The 25,512-nt window shown below is 41.9% G+C and overlaps 1 protein-coding gene across 1 annotated transcript in view; it reads right to left on the bottom strand.

Annotated features, from left to right (window-relative positions):
• Positions 1 to 25,512, bottom strand: part of LOC115045668 (voltage-dependent calcium channel subunit alpha-2/delta-3-like) — a 112,209-nt gene that overhangs the window by 64,404 nt on the left and 22,293 nt on the right. The window contains exons 7-8 of the mRNA XM_029505454.1: positions 14,243 to 14,359; positions 3,491 to 3,550 (exon numbers count right to left, since the gene is read on the bottom strand). Coding sequence (XP_029361314.1) covers positions 3,491 to 3,550; positions 14,243 to 14,359 — 177 coding nt within the window. The remainder of the gene's footprint in view (positions 1 to 3,490; positions 3,551 to 14,242; positions 14,360 to 25,512) is intronic.

The following is a 25,512-nucleotide window of genomic DNA, read 5'->3' as shown; positions in this document are numbered from 1 at the left end:
CACACAAAACTGTCTCCAAAGATAAATACACGACGAAGACAATTATATATCTATGATGGCCATTGTTTGGGGGGCAAAAATTAGTTTCCCAATTCATTTATTCATTGCTTGGCCCAAGAAAATGTTTTTATTCATGAGAAATATTCCCAGTCACAAGGTTTATATCATGCCAAATAGAAATATTCCTTTAACATTCATATAAAACTGGCAAAAGGCTGAAATTTTAGATGCAATATAATTTTTCTTTGAACACACAGGAAGAAATTGCAAGATTAGGCGAATTAAAAAGACAACCAAAATTAGGAGAAAGGAAAGGGGCACGACGAGACGGATTCAGACATGGACAGCAGACAGTGTTTAAATGTAGTAATTGATCCTCCTCGATGACCCATGACAGCAGAAAACCACAGGGCATTCACTGTAATGCCTTAAAGAGCTGACAGAGTAAACACATACCCACCACCACGGGCGCAAACACAGGCACACTTAACGCACACCAGAGAGTTTAAAAGTAGTTCAGCGGCAAATTCTCCCAAGTCGGCTTAGCATCATATTTCCTCTTTAAAACTCAAGTTTCTGTTGTTGCTCCACCTACTTTAATAAACTCTGCTCTGAGATGTGCTTGATGCACAGCAAACTCAAGTGCGCACAACCACACACATATATTCCTCTATTTAGTCTGTCTCTGGTACTCGCAAACACACACATACGCGCGCGCACACACAAAATACAAAGCTGCACTTTAAAAATTGAAGCTGCTGAAATGGATTTGAGGCAGAACCATGAGAGCAGAAGCTGGTTTTGGGGGTGTGTATGCAGTTATGATTAGCTGAATGTATTTGCCCAAGCCTGCAGGACTCAGGGTGGAACTCCCAATAGTTTAAAATGTGTGGAGTTTGACTATGACAGTGACATAATATCACGAATGATTCATGATATATGTTTCCGACTCCAAATTTCTTAGTCTGAGTAAATTCTAGAACAATAACGTGATTCATTACTTCATCTCTTACAAAACTGTCAATATGTAATTCAATCACTACTTATTGTAATCACAGCTCTGTAGGCACAACCAATACTGTATTCCATGTGAATGAGGACTGGGACAACAAAACCACCCTAAATATTAAACTCTTCTGAAGGGAAGGCAGATGAAAAAAGTAAAAATAGCACATGACTTAACTGCACTGCATGAAAACGTCACTCCTGTGAGTTTTTAACCACTGCCTCTTCAGCTTCTGTCTTTTGCCACAAAAACAAAAGACAGGAAAGTCCCAGTCTACGCCAGCACTCTTATTATTGACCTTTGTTTCCCATTTGTATACAATAAACGAGGTGCGTCCAACAGGAGGTATGAAACCTTTTCACAATAGCTTGTACATAGACATTTTCAGTATTTCAAAATATATTATTTCATACATGTACCGTTGAGGAATATATGTCTATTGTCCAGACCTTCACCCTAAACGTCAGTCTACGGGTTATTCCACAGAGTTGTCCTGACTGTCTGATTGGCTCACTGCTTATCATCCATAAATGCTCTATTTGCATCACCGTGCTATAGCCTGCCCAGCAGAGAGACACGGTCTTCATTATTAGCTTCTCGGCATCAACCACACACTCCACCTCCACAGTGATCCTGCCTGCGTCAACAGCCTTCAGAAGGGAAGCCCTCCCTTTCTGGCCCATGGACTATGCTCTCAGGCTGCCCAGTTACTCTGGCTGGAATCCTGTTCAACTCCAAAGCAAGGGGCCCCTGGGGATGAGCATAGGAATGGGGCTGTGGGCAGAAGCTGGGCGGACAGACTGGACAGCTGGTTCCCTGTTTCCCTCTGCTCCTTTCCCCAGAGTTTGCTATAGCCATGAGGACACTGATCCCTCAAGCTGCCCACCTCCACTGACAGCCAAGTTGCCAGCAACCAGCCCGAGCTTCAGCTCCAGGATTCCAGCTACCAGTCCAGAGCGCAGCACCGAGTTCCTCAGCTGCCCGGGAAGCCAGGGACTCAGTGGGCAGGCAATCTGCAGCCAGGCTGTCCAGTGACCATGAGTCTCCATTCCTCAGCATCGCAGTCAGTTCCTTTTCTATTTCTTAGTCTACTCCTGTGAACCAATTGTTCTTCTGACAAAAATTCTGAATAATGCATCATCTCTCTCTGAAGTGGTGCTCTGGGGCAACATCTGTTCTGTTCCTGCTTTGAGGATCCTGATCTCTCTTCTGGTACAGAACAGCATCTCATCTGTTAAAAGCCGACCGCTTTGGCTCACACCTAACATGTTCCATCATTGTCAACATCTTGTCCGCTCCTGAGTCATGCGGCCTGGCTGATACATCAACTGTTTTGGCATCAGGGGTCCCAGTTGATGTCTCGTCTGTTCCAGAGTTGGCAGGCCCAGCTGACAAATTCCCTGATCCAGCCTGTTCCCTGTTCTGGACCAAGTTAGTCCCATCTGTTCCCGTGTCAAAGGCCCTGGTAGACACACCACTCAGTCCCGTGTCTGATGTTCTGATCAGCATCTGGTCTGTTTTCTGGTCACCTTCTCACCTGTTCCAGCACTATGGGTTCTGGCTGTTAACATGCCTTGCCATCTCCTCAGTTCCTGAGGTGGTTCCCATGTGGGCTCACTAGCTGATCTTCTGTCAGCAGTCAGGCCACTTCCAGCTCAAGCCAACTCTTTTCTAGATTCATCTTCCGTCATGATCTGCGTCTAAAATGGCTGCGTTTGGAAATAACTTTAAAACAAACCACTGTTTTAAAGCCACCTTTTCCTCTTTCTACCTCATACCTCTTTTCAGTTGATAATCTTTTGTGCTTTATTTATTTATGTATTTTTTTTTACATTTTCTATTTATTCCCACACCAATCTGAATTTTGTTTTTCTGTTCTTGTTTAATATTTCTGAATTACTCAAATTTTCTAGTCCAGCCTCATAATCTGAATTTAGAACCTGGAAACCTTCACCCTTTGGCACTGGCCAGATTGCTAGATGCTAAAAGTTAATTATAAATATCAGGTAACGTTGAGGTTTCTTTCTTGAGGAACATAAAACTTTTCTGTCATTGCTTTTGCGATTTGTTCAGTGTTTAGCAGACAAGCTATTCCCCATCTCGTCCTCGTGATATGCATGTTTGTAGCTATGTTCGCTCCTGTGAGACTCTGAGCATTTGACATTGTGATTGTCACAGACAGACATATGCTGACAAAATTATTATGGAGAGATAAGGACGAATGCACTTCAAAAGACTGTCAAGTCTAGTCAAGTGCAGCACACTCCAGAAAAGTATTCCTAATATTTCTCCCAGTTTCTCTTCTGGTTGTGTTTTTAGGGGTCTTTGTCATTCACTGAGCCTTTTTTTTTTTTTTTTCTCTCTCTCTCTCTCAATGAGCATCAATCGCAGAGGCGTGCTAGTTTCTGAGCTCATTTTCAGCATGAATTAATGTCCTTACATAGGGTGTGAACATGCAGTTTCAGGGGACCCACACACACATACCTGTAGGTTGGGGTCCTCCTCGTGCTGTAGGTGGGCTTCCTCTGCCGCTTCCACCAGTCTCTTCAGGGGGGGAAAGGAGAGGAGAGATTAAACTGCTTTAGCACAAAAATGATTCGATTTGTGGGTCAAAAAAATAATAAGCAGAGAAACGTACATACATTACATGCAAACATTATAACTGGCTTTATAGGTACCCCTTAGCAGCAGACCACCACTACAGCCCCTGAGGACACACACATACACACACAGACACAAATAGACACAGACACCAGACAGACATTTGGCCATCTTGTGTAAAGAGGCTATTTTCCTAAATGGTTCAGCAGTAAAGGTAATGACTGCCTCAGGTTCTTTGGACACTACCACAACAAACTCCAGCATCAGTTCATGATGTTTTACACGTGCACTCTCATGCACTCAACATGCATAGGGAAGCGCACACACACGCACACATACACTCACTCTCATCATCACCCTCTTGCTGCTACCGTCTGCTGTGTGTGCCTGTAGGGTGGTGCTGGTATCTATGTGCCAGTGTGAGTCAACGTTTTGTTCTCTCTCTCTCTCTCTCTCTCTCCCTCTCTCTCCCTCTCTCTCAGGGGAACAATATCTTTTGTCTTTTGAAAACAGCATTTCCTCAAAAGCTGGAAACATGATGTCATCGTGAATGTTCTCCAATGACAGCCAATCATGGAGAAATTTAAGTTGCACGAATTAAAGTGCCTGCTTTATGACTGGCTTTCTTTGTGCAGTCATAACCTGGTGGGGAAGGGTATTATTCATGTTGCATGGATATGGTGTGACATCATCTATCAGTTAGCATTGGAGCTGCTTCGATATCTTCAAATAACCCATTTTGTCTAATTTTAAGTCAAAAACTCCAAAATGGCTCTTTTATGTTGGTTTGAAACAGAGAAAAGCAGGATGCATTTACTACTAAGACATAGCCAATGAATGTTGGCAGTTCTGCCTGGGGAATCACTTGTTGATTCATTTTTGTTGCTTCCCTAATTGATTTCAGCATTAGTGAAGATGTGAGTATGTGTGGGAGTTCGTGTATGTATGTGAGACGTGGTCTTGTTGCCCCAGAAGGGAAATTTGTTTTTCACATCTTGTACTCGATTCCACACAGAAGCATACAGACATATAGTACATAGCCTTTAATCACACACGCACAGTCATGTTGTGTGTATCTGTGTATATGTATGTGTGCATGTGTGCACATACAGATGCATTTCAATCCTTCAAGTGTCAGTGGGGTAGTTTGTGAAGACTTGTTTTCTATAAGAAATGACATACAATGGATGACAGATGAGATGGGGATAAAGAAGGATTTCGGAAGCATTATTTCCAACTTCCTAGTATTGCTTTTCTTAGCGAGTAGTTTAAGTATGAAAGTTCAATCACAGTGTGAGAAATATGTGGTGGCGGGTAAAAGGCTGATACAGTTATTTGAATAAAGGGTGCACAGGAAGGGAATGAGAAGTGTTGAGGGTCTCAAGTGGTGAAAGGACTAACTGTGCCAGTAAGTAACAAGGTCCCTTGCTAAGAAGATTGTCTAATTTGTACTCAATAAACGAAAAGTAAAGTAGCAAAGACAGGCAAACAGCGGCATTTCAAACAGGATAAAGATGAGAGATCTACAGGAAGCTTTTTTTTTTTTTTTTTATCCTCACTGATCTTTGTCACTCTCTCAACCACACACATTTCGTTCTACTACCAGCTGTGATGCACATGGTATGTTCTCATAGCAAGTCGTTTCTCTCATTCACAGCTGGTCGTGGTGTCTATGAGTTTTTGGTAAAGCACTTCCATTTTGCATTTCCATTCAAATGGCTTCACTCGTAAAACTACTGCAATCATCCAGCTTATTTCAGCTGAGCCATTTGAGAGTTTTTGTGTGTGTTTGTGTGTGCATTGTGTGTCTGTTATGCGTATGGGCAGGCTGTTTTGGGAAGCAAACACTGTAATCTAGAGCCTGGCCAATCATTTTGTTCACCATAGCAACACACCTGGCTGTTGTGTATCATTGTATCTCACGCTGTATTTGATTGTATTTGGCGATCAACTCATGTATATATTTGCTTGGTTGCTTCCTGTTCTCTGATATGCAGAGAGAGAAAAACACAACTCTGTATCTTTTTGGACAGATATTTCAGAACCAAACAAGGAACGTTTTGCACCTATGCAAGAGCATGTGTTGTAGTTTTTGTTTGTGTGTGCGTCCGGGCTCCAGGATGCGCCAAAACACAAGTCCATAACAGAGCATGCTCCATGAGCAAACAAAGATAAGGTGGGATAAAGGGAGGATGAGAGAGGAACGAGAGAACAACATTCTCTAAAGGTCTGGATGCTTAGCCTCACACTCCCAGCGAAATGTCAGGCGTTGCCTGTGAAGCTGCATCGATAGAAACATACTTTTCATCATTTGCGAGTGGGTGATGGTGTGCGTTTGTGTGCGTGCACAAGTGTTAATCCTTCCGTCAGATGACATGTGTTAAGATGTTAGCCCTCTGACCTACTCTGTCTTGCAGCTGCTTTTGCAAATGCCAATCACTGAATGTGAGAGTATGCAAACGTGTAAGTGTGAGCATGATGAAATCTGATTGCATATAAGTGCAGAATAAATGCCACAGTACTTCCTCTTGTGAGAAACTGAAAGATTATTAATCTGTTATATTGTAAACTAAGACAAGACCAAAAAAATAAAAAATAAAAATAATAATAATAAAACCTGTTGGCTGTAAATATTACACAGCACTCCATCACCCATGGAATACATTCCATACATTAGATAAATTTATCTCTGCTGCACTCTATCGAGCATTTAAACACTTGATTCCCACCTGCAGATAATCCATCCTGGCATATTATTCATGTAGTCTATCTTCCCATGCAGGGAAATGGGAGTTAGAGGTGTTGGGTAAAAATAACTTCCTCCATAGCCGGGAGTTTTTCAATTTGGGAAAAAAATATTAGTGATAACTAAGTAGTACTCACTCCTTGGAAGTTCAATTCTCCCACAAAACCAAGATGAGCATTCCAGGTGGTGTGTTTGTCTCTGAGTGCATGTTGTGTTGCTGTGGGCTTACATGAGTGTGTGTGTGTGTGTGCGCGCGCTCTCTGTCTTGTGTGAGTCTCACATATTCAAATAAGCCTGCCACATCTTTTTTTGTCAATAGGTGGACCTGCCAAGGTGCGTGATGCAGCTTAAAAAGAGAGAGGAAATGTCTTTTCTTCTCCAGTCATTCTGCTGAAACTCGGGCTCAGTGCGCGATGACAGCAATAATTAACCTGACACAGTCTAAGTGTTGTCTCACAGAAAACGCACATACACGCATCCAGGTTCACAGGATTTTACTGTGGCTGACACTCTAAGAGCCGAACACAGAGCTAACAAGACCTGCTGTGGTAACGGCATTAGATTTGTTAGAGCTAAAAAAATAAATAAAAAAAAGGAGTCTGGCATCTGGACCTGATTAAAGATCCCTGGTGTTTTGTTTTTTTTTCCGCTGGCCTTTGTGATCACTACAGAGCTTTGATTCTCCACATAAAGCTGATTACACAAGACCCAGTCTGGTCCCAGTCAGGCCAATTTGTCTTTAAGCCTAAATCAAACCACAAGAAACAATGCGTCGCGTGAATGAGCCTGTGTGTAGCTTTGCCACCAAAGGTATTTTAGAGCAGTAAGGCTGGCTGAGGTGATGTGTTGCAAGACGTACAATGATGCCTCAGCATCAGTGGAATTTTCCGACCTGAGAAATGGCAGAAGGGTGAAGATATTTACATTATTATATCTCGACCTTACTTCATTGAACTTGAAAAATCTTACTACCCAGGATAAGTTGAGTTGAGGTGATATCTTCCCTTTTAACTAAACCCAGTTTCTGTTCCAGTTTCATAACTTTTCAGCCAGCCATCTTCTACCCACCCAGTCCATTTTTCTGACATTTGCACTCATCTACCCTCTTTCATTATCTGACATCCTGTGATTATGATTTGCCTGTCAGAGGTTCCAGCTTGTTTACACTTTCAAAAGATCATAAAAGATCCCCCTCATTTGGCCGTCAACTTGACTGGCTTATTGTTCTTGTTCTGTGCTTGCTGCGTCGTTATATTTCCTGATGGTGGAAGCTGCTGACCTTAACAAATGCCTCTGCATTATGAAAGCATCACTAAAGCTGTGAAAGTTAGCGAAGGTTTTCGGATACATCCAAGCATTTCTACCAACAGCTGCCGGAGAAGCAGAGAGGATGGGTGGACGTGAGAGCACGGGGGATGGGGGGTGGGTCACATACATTATTGACTAGAAGCGGAAGTCTAGGACACTTTTTTGAGCAGTGCATTAAGCCTTCCTTAGCAGGAGAAGGAGAGGGCAATGGCCTGAATCTGAATGTTCTCCCGAGTTAACCAGGAACAAGACCACAGTCAACTTCAGCTCTAAAGAGACATAAAAAAGATTCCCAGTGGTTCTGCATACTGTTGGCTCAGCATGCAGTTCTACTTTGGTCTGAACTTAACTCTTCTTTTTCTATGTAATCGTCTTATTTGGTTATAGTTTGTTGAAGAGCTCTGAATAATTGCCAGGAACAGAGATCAAAATGACCATTATCTAAATAATCAGATAAAGATCAACTACATTTATCAGCTTTGTCTGCATGCGTAGATAAGATAATAACTTTGACACCCCCCCCCCATGTAAATGTGTTTGCATATTTAATATACCTAACAGTTCACCTTTGCACAAATTAAGAGTACACAGTAAACTTTTATATTTGAACTACTCTGCATTATGCTGCTTGGCCAAATACTCAGCTTTTCCACAGATGGAAGAGGAAATGCTAACTAAGCCTTGGCCTCCTGGATAAGGGCAGATCCGAAGGGTCTGGGTTCTGTCGAAGCTTGAGCCGTCAAGGCCTCGGCTGAGCTGAGGTAGACTGGCTCAGGTCAGCCCATCAATAGCACTGTGGACAGCAATTAATATTGTCAAACCACCCCAGAAAGACTTGCAGCATCAACAAAAATGGAAAAGCGCTCTGAGACACCTTGCTTCCTCTGTTTTGCAAACTTAGATTGGGTCCAGGCCAAGTAGACAAAGCGTGGTGGGGAGACTGATAAAAAAGGAAAATGAAAGAGAGCGGGAGGAAAGTGGCGCGCTTTGAAACATCACATCCCAATAATCAATATGTGACAAGTTTTGCTGACTGAAAAGAAATATGAGTGGCCTAAGCCAGCTCTGCCATCTTTCTCACAAGTCCTCACTTCTTCACTCTCATTTTATGCTTTGTCTGAACTTTTGACAAATCCTTTTTTCTTGACATTTACCTTTCCCATCCTCTTGGCCTACATCCTCATTTCATCACTCTAGAAAATTCAATCTCTAACACTTTGATGACTTGGTGACCGAAAAACAACTGGAGAGAAGAAGGAGGAAGAGGAAGGAGTCACTGTCCTGACATCTTCTGGCTGACTCCCCCTTGTTATTAGCAGCCATCACTCACTCACGCATGCACGCGCGCACACACACACGCACACACGCAGATGTGACAATGATCTGAGACTGAAGGCAGCTAATGATATGAGGCAAATGAGGGAATCAGTGCTGTGAGCCCAGCGTGCCAGTGTGGTCTGCCGGAGAGGAGAAAAAGGATAAGACTGACTGCCAGACCACACCATTATAATCCATATCAGAACTGCACACAAACATTAAACGTGCTTCCTCCAACTTTATGGCCATGTTCGAGGTCCACATAAAAAGAAACTGAAACCTAAATATATCACAAATATCAATAGCTGGCAGGATGCCGCTGTCCCACGGTGACCTCCTCTCTCCTGTGGAATGACCAAGTGTGTGCACAGGTGGGAGCCAGAGAATAAGCTTTTCATTTCATTGGAATGTTCTGTTGCTCATCTACATGACAATTACAATAAACTTAAAAGGAAGTAAATAATGAGATAAAAACAAGAAGTACCCTCTGAAGCTGAAAAATCAAGCCACCATTGAAGTGCCCAAAACTGTAGGTCTTCAGATTGCCTCTCGACACTGGCCCCCGATTAATTACTCCTTCATAGATTGAGTGCTTCTTCTGCAGTATTTTATTGGAACCAAACAGTAAAACGAGTCCCGCTGATGTTCACAACTCCTAATTCTTGATTAACAACATTGGAAAAAACAACACAATTATCTGAAATTTTCCTTCGGGAAATTGAAATGTTTACTACATTTGGATTGAAGCGTGGCAATTTTATTTATTTAGCAAAATAAATCAAAAAAATCAAAAATGTGGCCACCTGAAATGTGAAGATCCATAAACATTGCAGAGGATGTTTGTTTGTTTTGTTATAGATGTTTGCTGTAAATACGGCATTTCATTTTACTGTTTCACTTTGGCAAACCTGCAGGTCTCCAACAGACTTATCGTTTGCAATGTTGTCACAGTTTGGCAGTTAAGTTGCCAGAGCTGTTATGCCATTATTTATAGCGATGGCAGCAAAAACTACAAAACTCAAAGGCCAAAAGTTGCAATAAACCAACATTTCCCATTAAACGCTGATGCTTCCCAGTGAATAAGATGAAACACATCTTTATTCAAATCATCTCCAGAAGACGACAATTTATGCCGCATTCTTCAAATGCAAAGATGTGTTTGATATTCACTGTGCATGTTAGCAAAGGGAAATTAAAGTTCATGGGAGGTTCTGCTCGCAGCCAAATTTCAATAAAAGTCTTGTGTGTGCCTTTTACTTTTAACACGCACCCACACAGACTCCCCCCTGCTCCACATTGGTAATCATGTTTAGGACTGCAGAGCCATAGCTGCCACAAGTAAATTATATCAGCAGGTACAGAGCGGAGACTGAATGCCATTACAGGAGAAACAGACCTGGCAGCGAGAAATCCACTCCGCTTTGAAGTCCATTGGTCTCATGAAACACATCCATGCTTGACTTCAAAGAGGACATTACAATAGTTCCACGCCTTTAAACTTTGATAACAACGATGTTCACCGTTTCTTGAACTATCTGTTGTTGCTGCCATTACCAGCCAACAGCCGAACTTTGTGTGGAAAGAAAGAGGAGAGGAGACGAGAGGAGAAGAGATGTGATGATAGAAGAGGAGATGCTGTATCCCACTGACTCAGGAAGTGATGAAGGTAATAGTAATTAAAAGGTAACAATGGTGAGCTACCATGGTTGCTGAGCTCAGGAATAAAGATAAATAAATCCCTATGTATTCACAATACACATACAAAACTACTCACATGGACACAAACACACACATGCACACTATATCATTTGCAGGCAGGCATATGTATATTTTTGAACACTGTGTGATGGGCCTTTTTAATCTTATCTATAGTTAAACTGCAATTTAATTGGTGAAGCCACAAAAAAAAAAAAAAAAAAAAACTAAAAAACAAAAAAACTACTGCTCTTGCTGCTCTTTTGTGTGTCTGCTCACCATAATAATGTGATGATGATAAGGGAAAAGAGAATCAACAGATGTGAACATAAACAAACAGCAATTCCAAATGCAATTACACACATATATATACTGCCATGCTTTCTGACACACAGCAGCAGCAATAATATTAATCTTATAATTATGTGTCTTCAGAATCCCCCTTTCTCCAAATCAAAGGAATTATCTTATCGCACAAGGATGAAAGCATAAACCTCTCACCTAAACACAATTTGACAGAAGGGCATCTGAAACCCTACACACACTTTAACGGGTGTTACAGTGTTTTTACAGTGGCGGAGGTTGCCGTCCCTCAGCAGGTGGTGGTGGGCGATAGAGAGGGGGAATCATCATGAAGACGAGATAAAACCATGTTGACGGACGGCGGAGAGTGTCTGTATGGAAATTGAATCGCTGAAGCACCACATAGACTTAAGTGAAAAGCAGAGAACTGGGAAGCGGTGGAGCGGGAGAAGGGACGGAGGAGGAAGGCGGGGTGCTTTAGGACAGGTGAAGGGGCTGTGCACTGAGGCAGACTGAACACAGTGATAAAAACTCATAGAATCTAGAAAAGATAAAAGGAGTGACGGACACAGTCATATGTTAATCACAAGATTAAATGCCTGCATTGACGGTGAAAAGCGCAGGTGAGAGGGAATTAGTAATGCAGCTGGTAAAGTTTAAATACAAGCAGCCTTTTTTCCCCCTTTGATTTCTACAGATTTCCTGGCTCTAACATTTTTCCTCTTACATTTTCACCTCTCTCTCGCTTTCTTTTTTTTTTTTTTTTTTTGTAAGTATCCAGGATTCCTTCCAGCCTTCACATCAACCGAACCGGAGCTTTTCTTCCACACACAGAAGTGCACACAAACCCCTGGGATCCAGAATTATCAGGCATCTGGACAGGCAGTCTTAGAAAAGCCATTAGCTAACCGAGCCCTCGTATCTCCAGGGATTTAACACACACTCAAGGAGATGACACACACACACACACACACACAGACAGACAGCTGTGTTAGTAGACTTGATATATCTAATCTCCCTGCTTAAGGAAAATTACTCATGTCAACAAGCACAGTAGACCAATAGTTAAATGGGCAGATAAAATGACAGTTATGTAATGTTTATATGGATTAAATAATTGTAATCATTACTACTGTTTTGGAAATCAATTGGCATTGGCTTAATTAACAAAATAACTTGAATAATTATTATTGGTAAACCAATTCAGGTCTTCACTTCTCTGAGCACAAGTTAAAAGCATGAGCAGTAACAATACTCAGTTAGAACCTCACGTTCATGCCATGGTGGGAAGGAGGTTAAAGCGGAGGTTATCAGCATACATATTACCATGAAGTACTTGCTCATTGAAGAATTTTAGGCACAGTGGATGAGTAAAAAACTGAATGTTTTTAAGGTAACATTAAAGCCAAGAAAAGCGCGTAGTCATGTAATCCAAGTGGCCAAAGGGTATCATGCATAAAAAAAATGGCATGGGCACAAGCAAAGCTGAAGCACGGAAATGGTTTGTCACTATCTGTGGCCGTCTCGCTCCCTCCCCCTCCCTCACTTTTCTTTCAGCTTGTATCCTTGGACCAGACGCTCAGAGAGAAATCCAATTTCTGTGAACAGCACCATGTTGTTCTGATAGGATCTATCACCTGGAGCTAGAGCAGCAGCCACAGAGGCAGTATACTGTGGACACGTCGTGAACTGCGCCTCTTACAACACTGACACACACACACACACACACTCACACACACCCACAAAGACAATCAGTCATTCGGATATAGATAACAGGGCTCATACGGCTGACGTTCCTATGTACTGACACCAGCGGTGAACGGAATATTCAGACTGCTTAAGAAAAGTAGAAATAGCACAATGCAAAACTAATGCATGCATCTGTTCTGTGCACATTTACACGCATCTAATATTTTGTAGAGCAAAACTACAAGCACAAATAAAAAAACATTATCCAGTCAAGGCATATCTCTAGATTCATTTCGCCCCATTTCCCATAAATATTTGCTTCAAATTGCCGCCTCTGCGATGCAAGGAAATGTAGGTATTGCACCATATTACTTATTTTATATTATACTCAGTGTGAACAAGCAGTACTAGATTCCTGGAGCTTTCCAAACTTGGTTTCACATGAAGGTTTGCTTTATAAAACTAATTTGGATACAGTACAGAGAGAATCTGCCAGCTCTTCCATCCATCCACACACAGACAGTTTGTTTACATGCGTGATGATGTGGATTATTATGATTGTGATGCATTTCACTGTGGATGTCGAAAGGCATGTCTGAAAAGTCTCCCTACCCTGAGCTTAAAAAAAAAAAAAAAAAACACTTTCAGAGAGTCACAAAGTTGTGTTTAGGTCATCTCACAGCAGTTGGAGTCTCCCCTGTGCTGCAGTAGCATTAATTAGTACTTATTTGCGACTACTTCTCTAGCACAACACACACTGAAACAACATCTCACATGTAAAAAAAAAAAAAAAAAAAGTGTAAAAGTTGCCCCTATGCTATGCATAAAAGTGCCACCTATTGTCTTTGTTTTCTTTTGATCGGGACAAAGACAGCTGTTTAAAACCATTTATTACTCTGACAGCTGGAGGAGACCCCCACAGTTTGCCCCGTTATGCTAATAAATATGCAGAATGGCTTGTTTCAGAGTTTATTTTATCATAAACTTATTGGATCAGTTTGTCTGGTGCATTAATATTTTTGTAACATCTGCAAGGTAACTGGTGACTAAAATACAAGTAGAATATTCCGCCATTAAATGGGTTAAAAATTAGGTACAAACGAACTACAACCTACACTTAAATACTGTCAATTGCGATATACTAATGCTACAGTCTACACATAAACAAATGGAAAATGAAAATAGTATATTTTTAGTCTCTTCTAAAATGGCCTGTTGTGATGTTTGGTCTGTTTGGAGCAATAAGTGTCCAAGGCACCAATGAGCAGATCACAGCCTCTGTCTGTCACTTCAGTCTCTTTCACACGTATACACGCCATGCTCTGGATGTGTCTGGTTTCACTGTGGCAATGTGACACTACAGCACTTCTGCAGCCATCCAATGGGGTCAACAGAATGGTCAGAAATGAACACTTTACATCGAGCACTGTCCCACAGCTTTACTTTTTGATCCTCTGCTCTCTGGGAGAGGGTGCACCAGTGAAATGATTTTAATGTTTACTGTAAATGATATGAACTGTTGTGTATAACTGCTGCACGATTTTTTAATCTTTGCATGGGATTAGTTTCATACGTACCTTCATTGCCTGAGCTTTCTTGTGAAACATTTCCTCCATGTCCTCTGCCAGCCTCTTTACCAGCCGCAGCCCATCGATCTCCTCCACGCGCACTGCCCTCTCAAACTCTTTGTATTTCTGCAAGAAAAACCGAACATTCATGAAAACATGTTCTAATTACTGCAAAGGTAACTCATTGGTGTGTTTTTGGTGCATTAAACAGTTCAAGGAGATTTAGTCAAAAAAATAAAAAAATAAATAAATATTACTCATTCATTCATCTTCTATCACTTACGCCTTTTTGGGTCGCAGGGGATGCTGGAGCAAATTCCAGCTCACTTTTGGCGAGACCAACAACCACGCACACACACCTACAGACAATTTAGAGTCACCAATTAACCTAAACAGGATGTCTTTGGATGGTGGGAGGAAACTCACACAGGCACGGGGAGAACATGAGAACTCGGGAACCGGACCAATGGCCTTCTTATTGTGGAGCAACAGCACTAACCACTTCACCGCCCTGCTTCCTGGCAAGTGTATTAATATGAACTAAAATAAGACAACGATTAAGTACTGTCTGTACAGTGTGAGCAGAAGTTTCAGTAGTAAAGTTCCCGCAGAGAGAAACAAAAAAACAAAACAAAACAGTGTTACCTCACAGCAATGCCACAAAGAAGTGAGCATGAGGTTCAAAAGTGGAATTAAGCTTAGAAGCACTTGCTTCTCCAAACTCATCTACACACAAATGAAACCAATCAGCTCAGCCAAGAAGAATTATTAGCTAACTTCAAATTTTCCTCACCACACATCAAGCATTGATGACACACTGCTGCCCTCCGTATCTGTACTACACTAAATCACATTATTTTGCAAAAAAAAAAAAAAAAAAAAACCAACCCTATACTAGGGTGCTTAACTTAACCAGCGCCTTAAACTGGGGACAGTGACACTAAGTCTCATTAATTCACACCCATACATGCCACATATGCAGAGCTGATCTAAGTGAGGGGTATACTTATACAAGGAAAAAAAAAAAAGATGCAAAAGAAGAAGAAAAGAAAACCATTTTGGAAATCTGTGCAAAGCTGCAGGCGGTTGTGTTTCACTCTTGGGGGATTTAACTGAAGATTACCACCATATCAAATAACATGCTCGCTCTAATGTTAAGCCAACCTGCTTAGATGCATGCTCCTAGCTGCTCCCGTGCAGCAACACACACAAGTAGCGGGGTGAGGGGAGAGAGATCACAGCAGGAGAAGGGGAACAGGGACAGCATTAGACACTGAGGCAGTAGCTTTCGAGTTTAGGCAATCATCTGACAAACTGCAGGACATCACCAAACAGAGAAGAATATTTCGTTTTATTTTTTGCTTCAGGCCAAAACTTTTGATAAGCATGAATTGTTTAGTTGTAGCTGAAGGTGACGAGTGAAAGCGAAGCAAGTATGCAAAAATGAGCTGTCACTTAAGTGAACAACTCCAGAGACAATTCATTTTACTGTGCATCACTACCGACTCAAAAAGCCTACACTGAGAACAATCAGGTAGAAAAAAGGGACACTAAGAAGGAGACACGTTGACTTTAATCACTGATTATCTTTCTAACAAGTAATCAAAGATGGTTACATTTCTTTTTTGTGTGTGTACGCTTGTGTGTGCAGAGGAAAATGTGGGCGCCTTCGCAACTGGCTTCATCCTGTGAGAGAGGCAGCCAGACAGACAAACAGATGAGAGAGCAAGGGAGAGATAAAGGGGAACCGAAATAAGCGAGCGAAAGCGATGCAGAGATGGTGATAGGAAGAGCAAACGGTGCGGGTGCAAAGGGATTCAAGAGATGTGAGGGCAGGGAGGATGAAGACAAAAGGGAAGGCGGGGACATTTTAAGGGTGAGAGGCGAAGGTAGGGAGTGGAGGAATAGGATGACAGATGATCAGAATGAACATGAAGAGGTAATATCGAAGTGGGAAGGGCAGAGGGTGGTGTCAAATGTTAGCTGCATTATTTCCAGAGGTGCAGGCGGCCGCAAACGGAGGGAAGGAGGTTAAAAATCACTAAATATTTCATGACAAACATGGGAAGAGGAATGACTTGCGATGTATAAAGCAATAAACTGGCTTTGAATCTGTTGATTACTGCATTCATCATTACAAAGCAAGCAATTATCAGTCCAACGACCAGAGCCTGAAGGTACAATACTCTGACTGATCATAGTGTGTGGGGAAAAAAAGTATATATATATATATTATTCAGCAGTTATGGTGATTAGCAAGATAGGGGTCTGGCTCATCAAGGTACCTTTTGAGGACATGATTGTCCAGTTGATGATATAATGGAAGCTGAGGCATAAACAATCTGTTCTGATTGAGGAGAAAAGTGCCTCTACCAATGGGGAGAGATTTAAAGACAGGTGGAGAGAAACGCGCAGCGGGAAGAGCGATGAGCTGCTGACAGGAAAAAGCCAAGGAGGAGTGAATAGAACCCGGCACCTAAAGGGAAACACTCACTGTTTCATCTTTATCACCATATCATGGCATCCACACTCTGCTCACAGCCATAACACTGAGCAGTCTGTGTCTTTGAAATGCTGCCGAAGCGGCGCCATCATTGCCAGATTCATTTGCATGTCATGGCCAAACAGTTTGGTATTTAAAAAAAAAATTCTCTTCAAAAGCTCTGGTGCAGTCATCCAAAAATGCTTCTGTTTCGAACATGGTAATGATCAGATCAGACCAGACACTAGGAAAGAAGAAATGATGGAAGCAAGGTGGCAAGCGAGATAATTTTAGGACCTGTTCTGCATAACAGCTACTACAACCATGTTTTACATTTTCTCACACAAACCTCAGTCCCTCACCCAACGTCGCTGATAATTAATTGCAGCCTCAAATAATATAGTCTGTGGCCAATCAAAGTGACTGGCTGATGATTCACAAGCCAGAGCGACCAGAACTGAATGAAAATCAGCGCAATAATCCCACTCGCTGACAGAAAACTGCAGTATGTCAGAGAGACAGAAAATCCTGGTTTTAAGACAATCCTGTTCCCTGACTGGCTGTGGTGGGCTGTTAAAGCTGACAGGTCAGCAGGATTTAGAACCCTGAACTGGCTCGACGGGCCCCTTTCTTCCTTCATTTAGTCTCTCTTTAGAGCTTTCTTTTTACTCTACTTAGTGTATCACCTGGTTTTTCTTTTGTTAGCCTATCTAAAAACTAATGGTTGAATTCACAGACACTGTCACATATTATTCTTTCTTTAGGCGATCCTCCAGTCCAAAAACCAATCCATTATCGTCCACAGAACCAATATGTAATCTCTGTCCATAAAATGGCCCAAAACTGATAACTGAAGCCTCACCGAGGACAAAGGAAAGCAAGGAAAGAAAAGGTGCAAAAGAAGAAGAAAAGATTGAGTCAAGTTTGTGTGGTCAGTGAGAGGCTGAGAGGGCCCAGCTGACCACAGGCTGTCTGCAGCTCTATGTTCAGTCAGGCTGACCGGAGCAGAGTGCACCCAATTAGGCTGGCACCATCCTCTTCACATCACATCATCATCAAAAGAAAGCCAACTGACATACTTCCAGAAACGCCATTTCCCAGGAGAGGCGATCGAACGCTTCTGCAACGGGCCCCAATAGCAACTTTAACATGAAGGTAGCAGTTAAGTGAATGAGAAGACACCCAAAAGAGTCGGATCAGTATTCAGAAAAAGAAAAAGAAAAAGTGATTTTATGTGGCGTTCTACATCTTCATTCAAGAATTTTGTCAATGTTCTTCAATGTCCACACAAACAATGAATCTCTTGGACTTAATAAAAAGGTAGAAGCTCCTTTGGCAGCAATAACGTCAGCCAAATGTTTGAGGGTGCTTTCCGACACCTGGTGTGTCAGACGTTTTGAGGTCTTCAGAATCTGAAAAAGTGTTGACTCAAAAGGATAGATTATCTCGCTCCTCTTTTTTTTTTTTTTTTTTTGAAGCCACTGTGGTAGATCTACTTGGATGTTTAGCCGCATTGTTCTGCTGGTAGACATCCTGACATGATTCTGTAGGATTCTTTGATTAATGTGGGACTTAATTGTGCTTCAATGATGGAAGGAAGCAGCCACAAATGATGAGGCTTCCTCGGCCATTCATCACTGATGATGTTTTCAGGTTAGTATGTAGTTCCCTTTCGCTCCTTGTGAAGTGCTACACACTATTCCCAAACAATTCAGAGTTCAGGTTCATCAGCCAGAATGCAAATTCCATGCACACAATATAGTTTTCGGAAACCAGCAGCATCCTCTGTGGTGTCCTGCAATGGACAATAAATGCGTTTCATTTTGTATTTTTTGGAGACTCATAAATAAAGATGTTTGCCAGTTCAAATGATCCTATCACATGCTTTGCTGTTACTCTGTTTCTTTGCTGAGGTGAAAAGCCTGTGTTGTGCCTTTGGAGTCTCCTTGGGTTCTGTGGAGGTGCTGGCCTTTTGGCTGGAGCACTTGTTTTGTGTCTGCAGCTCAGCAGAAGTGTTGCCTGACTTGCTGTTGAGCACAGCAGGTGAGGCTTTATTATGTTGTTCAACACAACATCGTTTTTTCCTCTTTTCTCAGAGAGGTAGTCTCTACGTAGGAAATGGTTTGATTTTGTGCATGAGCACACTGTCTTCACTTATACTTCTAACAGTGCTAACCTATAATATCGGCAGGTTGGACTTTTTGCAAACAACAAAGCAGTTATTCCTTTTTTTACAATTTGTCTCTCATTCTAGCACATCTTCACTCATTTTCAGGGATTCAATTCATGTAAAATGCAAAAAAAAACAAAACAATAATATTCATAATTAAGTATTTCATAGCTCAATCATCTGTTGTAAAAGTTTCTCTACAATGCTGACACAATCTGAAGCAGAAATTTTGTGACCATCAAGTGATCATACCTGCTCAAAATGGAACATTTGCTTTCTTTACTTTGCAATCAATTCAATAACACTGTTGCAGTTATTACACCAAATGACTGACAGGAGTTTAAGAGGATGTTTGTTACAGTTATAGCTGAGACAGAAATTCACTGCTACCTCACCAAGTTACATCTTAAGATAGTCTATGGCCGACCAAGACCAGTCTGGGCTGTGCTGAGGACAGAGAGAGGCATGTGGTGACACACATTATACAGTCGGTGTAACTCAATCCGTCTTTTTCTACCCCCTCACCCCCTCTGCTTTGCTGCATCACATGGATGAGCTGATGCGGCTAATCTCTCTCCTACACAGTGTGCACTGACTGTGGGACAACAATTCGAGGCTAGAGTCCTCATATCCATCCTGCACCTTAGTACGCAGCAACAGCGACAACAGCAGCAAGCTTCAGTGTACACACACACACACACACACAGATGTACAAAACCCAGACATTGCATATATAAACTCAGACATTTTGCTGGCAGTGGTACAATAAGTAGACTGTATGTATACTGGTTTTCTCTGGGTCTGTTTGCTGGTTCGCCTCCATGATGGAGAATTAGAGTTTAGACACATGAGTGACATAAAAAGTGTTTGTCTCTATGTATGTGGTTTCATTGGGATTTGATAATAAAGTGATTAATGAAGGGAAACTACTTCATTTCACACCAAGACTGAACCCCAATACCCCAAATCCCAGCTCATTTTACGCGTCACCAGAGCCCACTTTACCTTGTCCCATTTGCCCATAATCTCACAGCTGTCTTTTTGTAGCTCTCTCTCTCTCTCTTTTGCTCTCCCCTTCTCTCACAGACACACACAGTGACTGGCAAAAAAAAAAAAATAAAAATGAATGTTGACACTTAAACATGCACAGAAACAAAAGTATGAACAAAAGTATGACAAGTATGAACATTACTTCAAGAATTTTTCATTCATTTATTTATATGGTATTTCTCAGGACATTAACTATTCAAAATTATGAAACGTGATCTAACTGTAAATTAAATTAAAAAATATACACGGTGTTATACTGTTGATCGGATGTTGTTGGTCTCTCCAGCTAAGAAAATAAAGCAGAACTTGAAAATATACAGCAAGCTTAACACCCTAAATTTTAAGTGTGTTTTCTATATTATTCTAGCGCTTTTGTTGTTTTGTTTACTCCTGCCTGCTTGTCCAAGTAGATGAACAAACGAGACATGGCTCAGCGAAGCCTCTGATTTTGTTTTTATATGTATGTGTTTACACGTCTCTGGCTGTGTCTACAAATTTTGCTTTGAAACAAGCAAAGACATTGTCGTGACCCTGATTGCTTCAGTGAGGGATCAGTTTAAGATCTGGTTTTAGGACTAAGGTTAGCTTTGGTTTTGTGTTATGTTTAATTTTAGTAAACGCGATGTTCAGTTTAGAGTAAGGGTTTGGAAGGAATTATTTTCAATGAGCACTTTGACAACTAAGGCAGGGCAAGTTTGTGTTTGTGTGTGTGGGGGAACCGAGGGGAGGGACACAAATAAATAGAGATCAGTCAGTCCACTTAGCAGAGTCTTTGATATACTCAGCATCTGAATCCATCTGGATATTTAGATCTGAATTGAAAATAATGTGAGAATATTCAAGGTTCAGGGTGGATTTACTGCCATTTGCTCATGAAACCATATCTGTAGTGAGGTCAGGAAGTGTACAATATAAGTCAAATAATCAATTAAATAATTGATAATTAATTCTGAGTGTGTTCAGTCTGACCGCCTCTGGATAAAAGCTGCCTTTGAGCCTTGTTGTTCTGGTTTTAATGCAAGTGAGTTTACTCTGCATCACATACCTGTAGAAAGCTGCCAGCACTGAGGTATTGAGGCTGGCCTGCCTCAGCCTCCTGAGGAAATAGGGGCATTGGTGGGCCTCCTTTAAGGTGGTGGAGGTGTTTATTTTTCACTTCAAGCCACTGGAAATGTGGATTCCAAGGTACGTGAAGCTGTGGACCGTTTCCACAGCTGTTCCAATGATGAACAATTGGGAGGGTGGTAGTGACTACTTCTAAAATCCATGATCAACTCCTTTGTCTTCCCCACATTGATGCCGAGGATTTTCTCCTCATGTCAGTCCACCCGATCTTTCAACTCCTGCCAGCGCGACAGCTTCTTATTGAGGGATTGCAGCCCCACTACAGCTGTGTCATCTGCAAATTTCACAATGTGGCTGCTTGGGTGTTTGGCTGAGCAGTCGTATGTGAACAGTGTGTACAGCAGGGGGCTCAGGGCATGCCCTTGGGGGGAGCCAGTGTTGAGAATGATGGGGGAGAACAAGATGCAGTGGATTTTGACTGTCTTGAGGACGGTGAAAAGGAAAGCCCAGGACCCGGTTGCAAAGGGAAGCTGCTAATCCAAGCATAATTTACTGAGAACTGTCTGCTTGATGATCATATTAAATACAGAACTCAAGTCCAGAAAAGAAGAATCAGCACCAAAGCCTGAGAGAACTGTTGTTAATAATGTCTGAGAAAACAAGTTCAAGTTCACGAGCAGAGTCTCTCAACCCCCTTCCCTGAATATCGTTTTGGCCTGCTGCTTTGCAGTGGTTGATGTGCTGAAGAGTTTCCCTCACATCCCCAGCTGACACACTGAGGAACGTCTCACCTGGTGGAACAGTGAGCCTGGAGCTGGGGAGGGTTTGGAGGCTTTGAATAGGCCACAGAATCTGCTCATGGTATCTGTGAGAGACAGATCCCAGGGGGCATTCAATGTCTGAATTATAAGAGCACATTGTGCCTTTGCTCTTTTAATTCCGGCCTCTAAATTCCTCCCTGCTGCCCTCAGATCTGAACGCTGCATCCTCAGCCGGGATTTCGGGTTTCTTCTGCACGGGTTTACTGTGTCTGAGCCCAGGACTATGATAGCAATATGGCCAGAGAAACCTTGATGGAGGCAGGCCACCACTATGTATACCTCCCATGTGTTAGTGTACACCTGGTCCAATGTGCTGCCCTGGTTGCTATGGAGATGTGCTCATAGAATGGAGGCAAAGTGACCGTCAGCTTAGTTCGGTGAAAGTCTGCCAGTACCACGAAGAATGCCTCTGGATGCTTGGTTTAGGTCTTGTTAATCTATTGCCCTATTGATAGTTTTCCTTTTCACCTTGGTGAAAAGAGAACAATCTCAAGTTTTACTTGCTTGAGTAATCGGGCAATATCAACCCATACATGCTGAAGGCTAAATAATATCACCAGTGGTGGAAGGTACTGCAGGACTGTATTTTCATTGAGTGTTTCCACTTTGCTCTCTAGAATAATGATTTTAAACTTAAATTTACGGAAGCACGTGGCCGCGGTGATAGTCATTCTATCATTCAACATATGGTTTGTGGTTTTCCCATCACCATCATGTGAGGAATATTACATATGGATGGCATAATAAATAATATTGGGCGTTCCTGAATCCTTTGACCAAATTTCAAAACAGAGCTACAAAGAAAATACCTTAGGATGAATAGCACTTTCTCAGCACGTAGACTGGAAAGTGTTTGTGTGCGTTCATTGGGCACAAGTTACATCCTTTTACCTATATAGTGTGTGAGTATGTATTCTTCTAAAACACGTTCAAGAGATCAAACATTTTGCAGTGCCATCAATTCATATAAAGGGGGGCTGACTCCCCAAAGTCATGTTTGTAATTACAGACAACATAGCTCAGGGAGGAGGAGGCGAGTGGGATTGGAGAGACAAGGCGAGATGAGATGAAGAGAAGGAAAAGAGATGAGGTAGCACCCAGAGAAATCATGTGTTTCAGGTGGAGTCTGTATTTTGTCACCATGTCACTGAGCCGTTACCGTGTGTGTGTGTGTGTGTGTGTGTGTAGGAACAAGTGGAAAAAAGAGAGTGAGGGTGAGACAGTAAAACAAAAACCCTATGACTGATGTTGCGTTCCTATGAAATACTCAGAGTCTTTCACTTGAGCGAGAGACAAGAGCATCAGCCCAAATTCAAGCAGGAAATCACTTCTGGATCACAGGATCTGCCATGAACACCAAAACCGTTGCCATGCTCTCCTCCTTTCATACCCTCCCTTGTACACCAGCCAACAAATTGTTCCCTCAAAAGAAGAACGCTGGCCGGAGATGAAGTGGAACAATTAATTTCACGCCTGTCCTCCCTGCCTCAAAAGCATGTTGGTCTGAATCCTGTATCTGGTGGCACAGAGACACTCCCCACAGATTGTAAAAGCACACACACAGACACACACTCAGACAAAATGTAAATTAAACACTGTAAATGCTAATCACACAGACATGAAAACAAGACATCTTTAATAAAATTCAGGAATCGTAAACCCCTTCTTGCCTGACTGACCACACCACCATTGCTCCATTAACAATAACGCAATCTATCAGAGAGGGTGAAGATGGTATTGATCACAGCGTGGAGATGCCTCAAAGTCGGATCAATGCACTATGAATGACTGGGGAGGATTGCGAGAGCACGTCACATGCACACATATCCTTGATGGACCACTCAATCATGTGATGAGAAGGGGGGAAAGTTCTGAAATCTACTAGCGCTCAGAAAACTTCCGTCAGATGAAGCATGAGAAGAAACAAGATGGTGGAAAGACCATTGGCAGACAGGTCTCAGTTATTTTATGTTGAAAAAAATTGCTCGTCTTCACCTATGCCACCACCCGCCTCAAAAGCCAGGACAAAAACTAAGGAAATGCAGATTGAAACAAAACATTTGTATTTCATTCTTTTTCACCTGCTTATCCACCAGTGTTGCAGGGGCTGTAGCTACCTGTTAGAGATGAAAAGATAATGACCTCCATAGCAACCAAAAACACAGAACCTATTGCCTACAACCTAGGGACAGACCGAGGGACCGTCACACTCTGATTCCTCAGTCACATTTGTAAACTTTATAAGCTCTTGTTGAATCACAGAGATAATTCCACCTTGTGCAGGGTATTTCACACAGACCAAAAGAGACAAATGATGATCCTTTATCGTTAGTGTGAGACACTGATTTAATATTTTTTACTGTGCTGACATCATCGACAACAGTTCTAAATGGATTATCATCAGATTGACCAAAAATCTAAATGGACCGTTGAACATAAATACTGCCTGCCGACGCCTTTACAATCTTGGAATAGGTGTTGCCAATCATTCCCATAACTTTCCCAAACCTGCGGCCTGGTATTGACACCCATTCACATGGAGATCAGGTGTGCAGACATGAGCAGGAGGAGAGGAGCCCTGGTACGCCCTTATTTGAGCAGCTGAATGGCACAATCTGAAGGCTGCCCAGGAGAGAATTCGGCCTATTTTTTTCTTTTATTATTATTCGCAAAGTGATTTGTCAACAGGTCACAGAAGCTGTTTCTCTTTCATTATCGTAGATAACAGGTCTTAGTCTTAAGACTCCTGAAAGTCTTAAGTTTACTCAAAACCTTTACTTTTAAATCTCTGTATAACTGTAACTAAATCTAAATGTATCTACTGTACAGCATGCATTTAAGTAGGCCTAGTGTGTGTAATGATTTGGCCTGTCCGCCGGAAAGACTTTGACTTTAATACTACAACTCAAAAACTGCTATTAACATTTATTTAAACTCTCTTGACTTTTTATAATCAGTTCTCATACCATTAAAATCCTACATTACTTTATGCCAAAATTGCCAAAATAGTTAGTATGTTGTTACATGTGAGTAAACTCACTGAAAGGGATTCTGTTCTTTCTGTTTTGGTTGTGACAGACAAAGACAAACAGAAGCATCGTCGTAACATGCAGCAGTGTCGGGGGCTAGCGCGTCACAAAAGCAACAAGATTCAGTAATATATTACTTTTAAGGGTTATTAATATTATTACAGTTACTGAGTCTGGTAACAGTAACAGCCTGAAATAGGCAGAAAAAGATAAGAACTTCACACTAAAGTGCACTTCATGTGTAGGGCCCTATAAAATCACGAAATCACGGACAGAATTCATTATGAACACAGAATAACACAGAACAGGCCGCAATTTTACAATTTAAATGAAAAATAGGTTACTATCTATTATCTACCAGTTTTCAGGCAGACTTAATTGGTGATTTGATGTAAATGCATGTGGCGATCTGAGCAGCACGGTGACATAGTGATTAGCGCTGTTGCCAGGTCACGGTTCGATTCCAGATGTGGGCAGTCGAAGATGTCTAGGTTAATTGGCATATTGGTGATGAGTGACAGACTGGGCTACAGCAAGAAAAGGCGGACCAGAGCAGACCAGAACCCTCCAGAGGCTGGACCCCCCCCCCCAAGACTAACCCTAACCCTGGCCTGGGACTAGACCCAGAGAGACAGAGACCAGCAAGGAAAAGTAGACTGGAC

This window comes from Echeneis naucrates, chromosome 7 (genome assembly GCF_900963305.1).
Source record: "Echeneis naucrates chromosome 7, fEcheNa1.1, whole genome shotgun sequence".
Taxonomy (NCBI): domain Eukaryota; kingdom Metazoa; phylum Chordata; class Actinopteri; order Carangiformes; family Echeneidae; genus Echeneis; species Echeneis naucrates.
The sequence above is the reverse complement of the archived record's forward strand: the minus strand, read 5'-3'. Positions and strand labels throughout refer to the sequence as shown.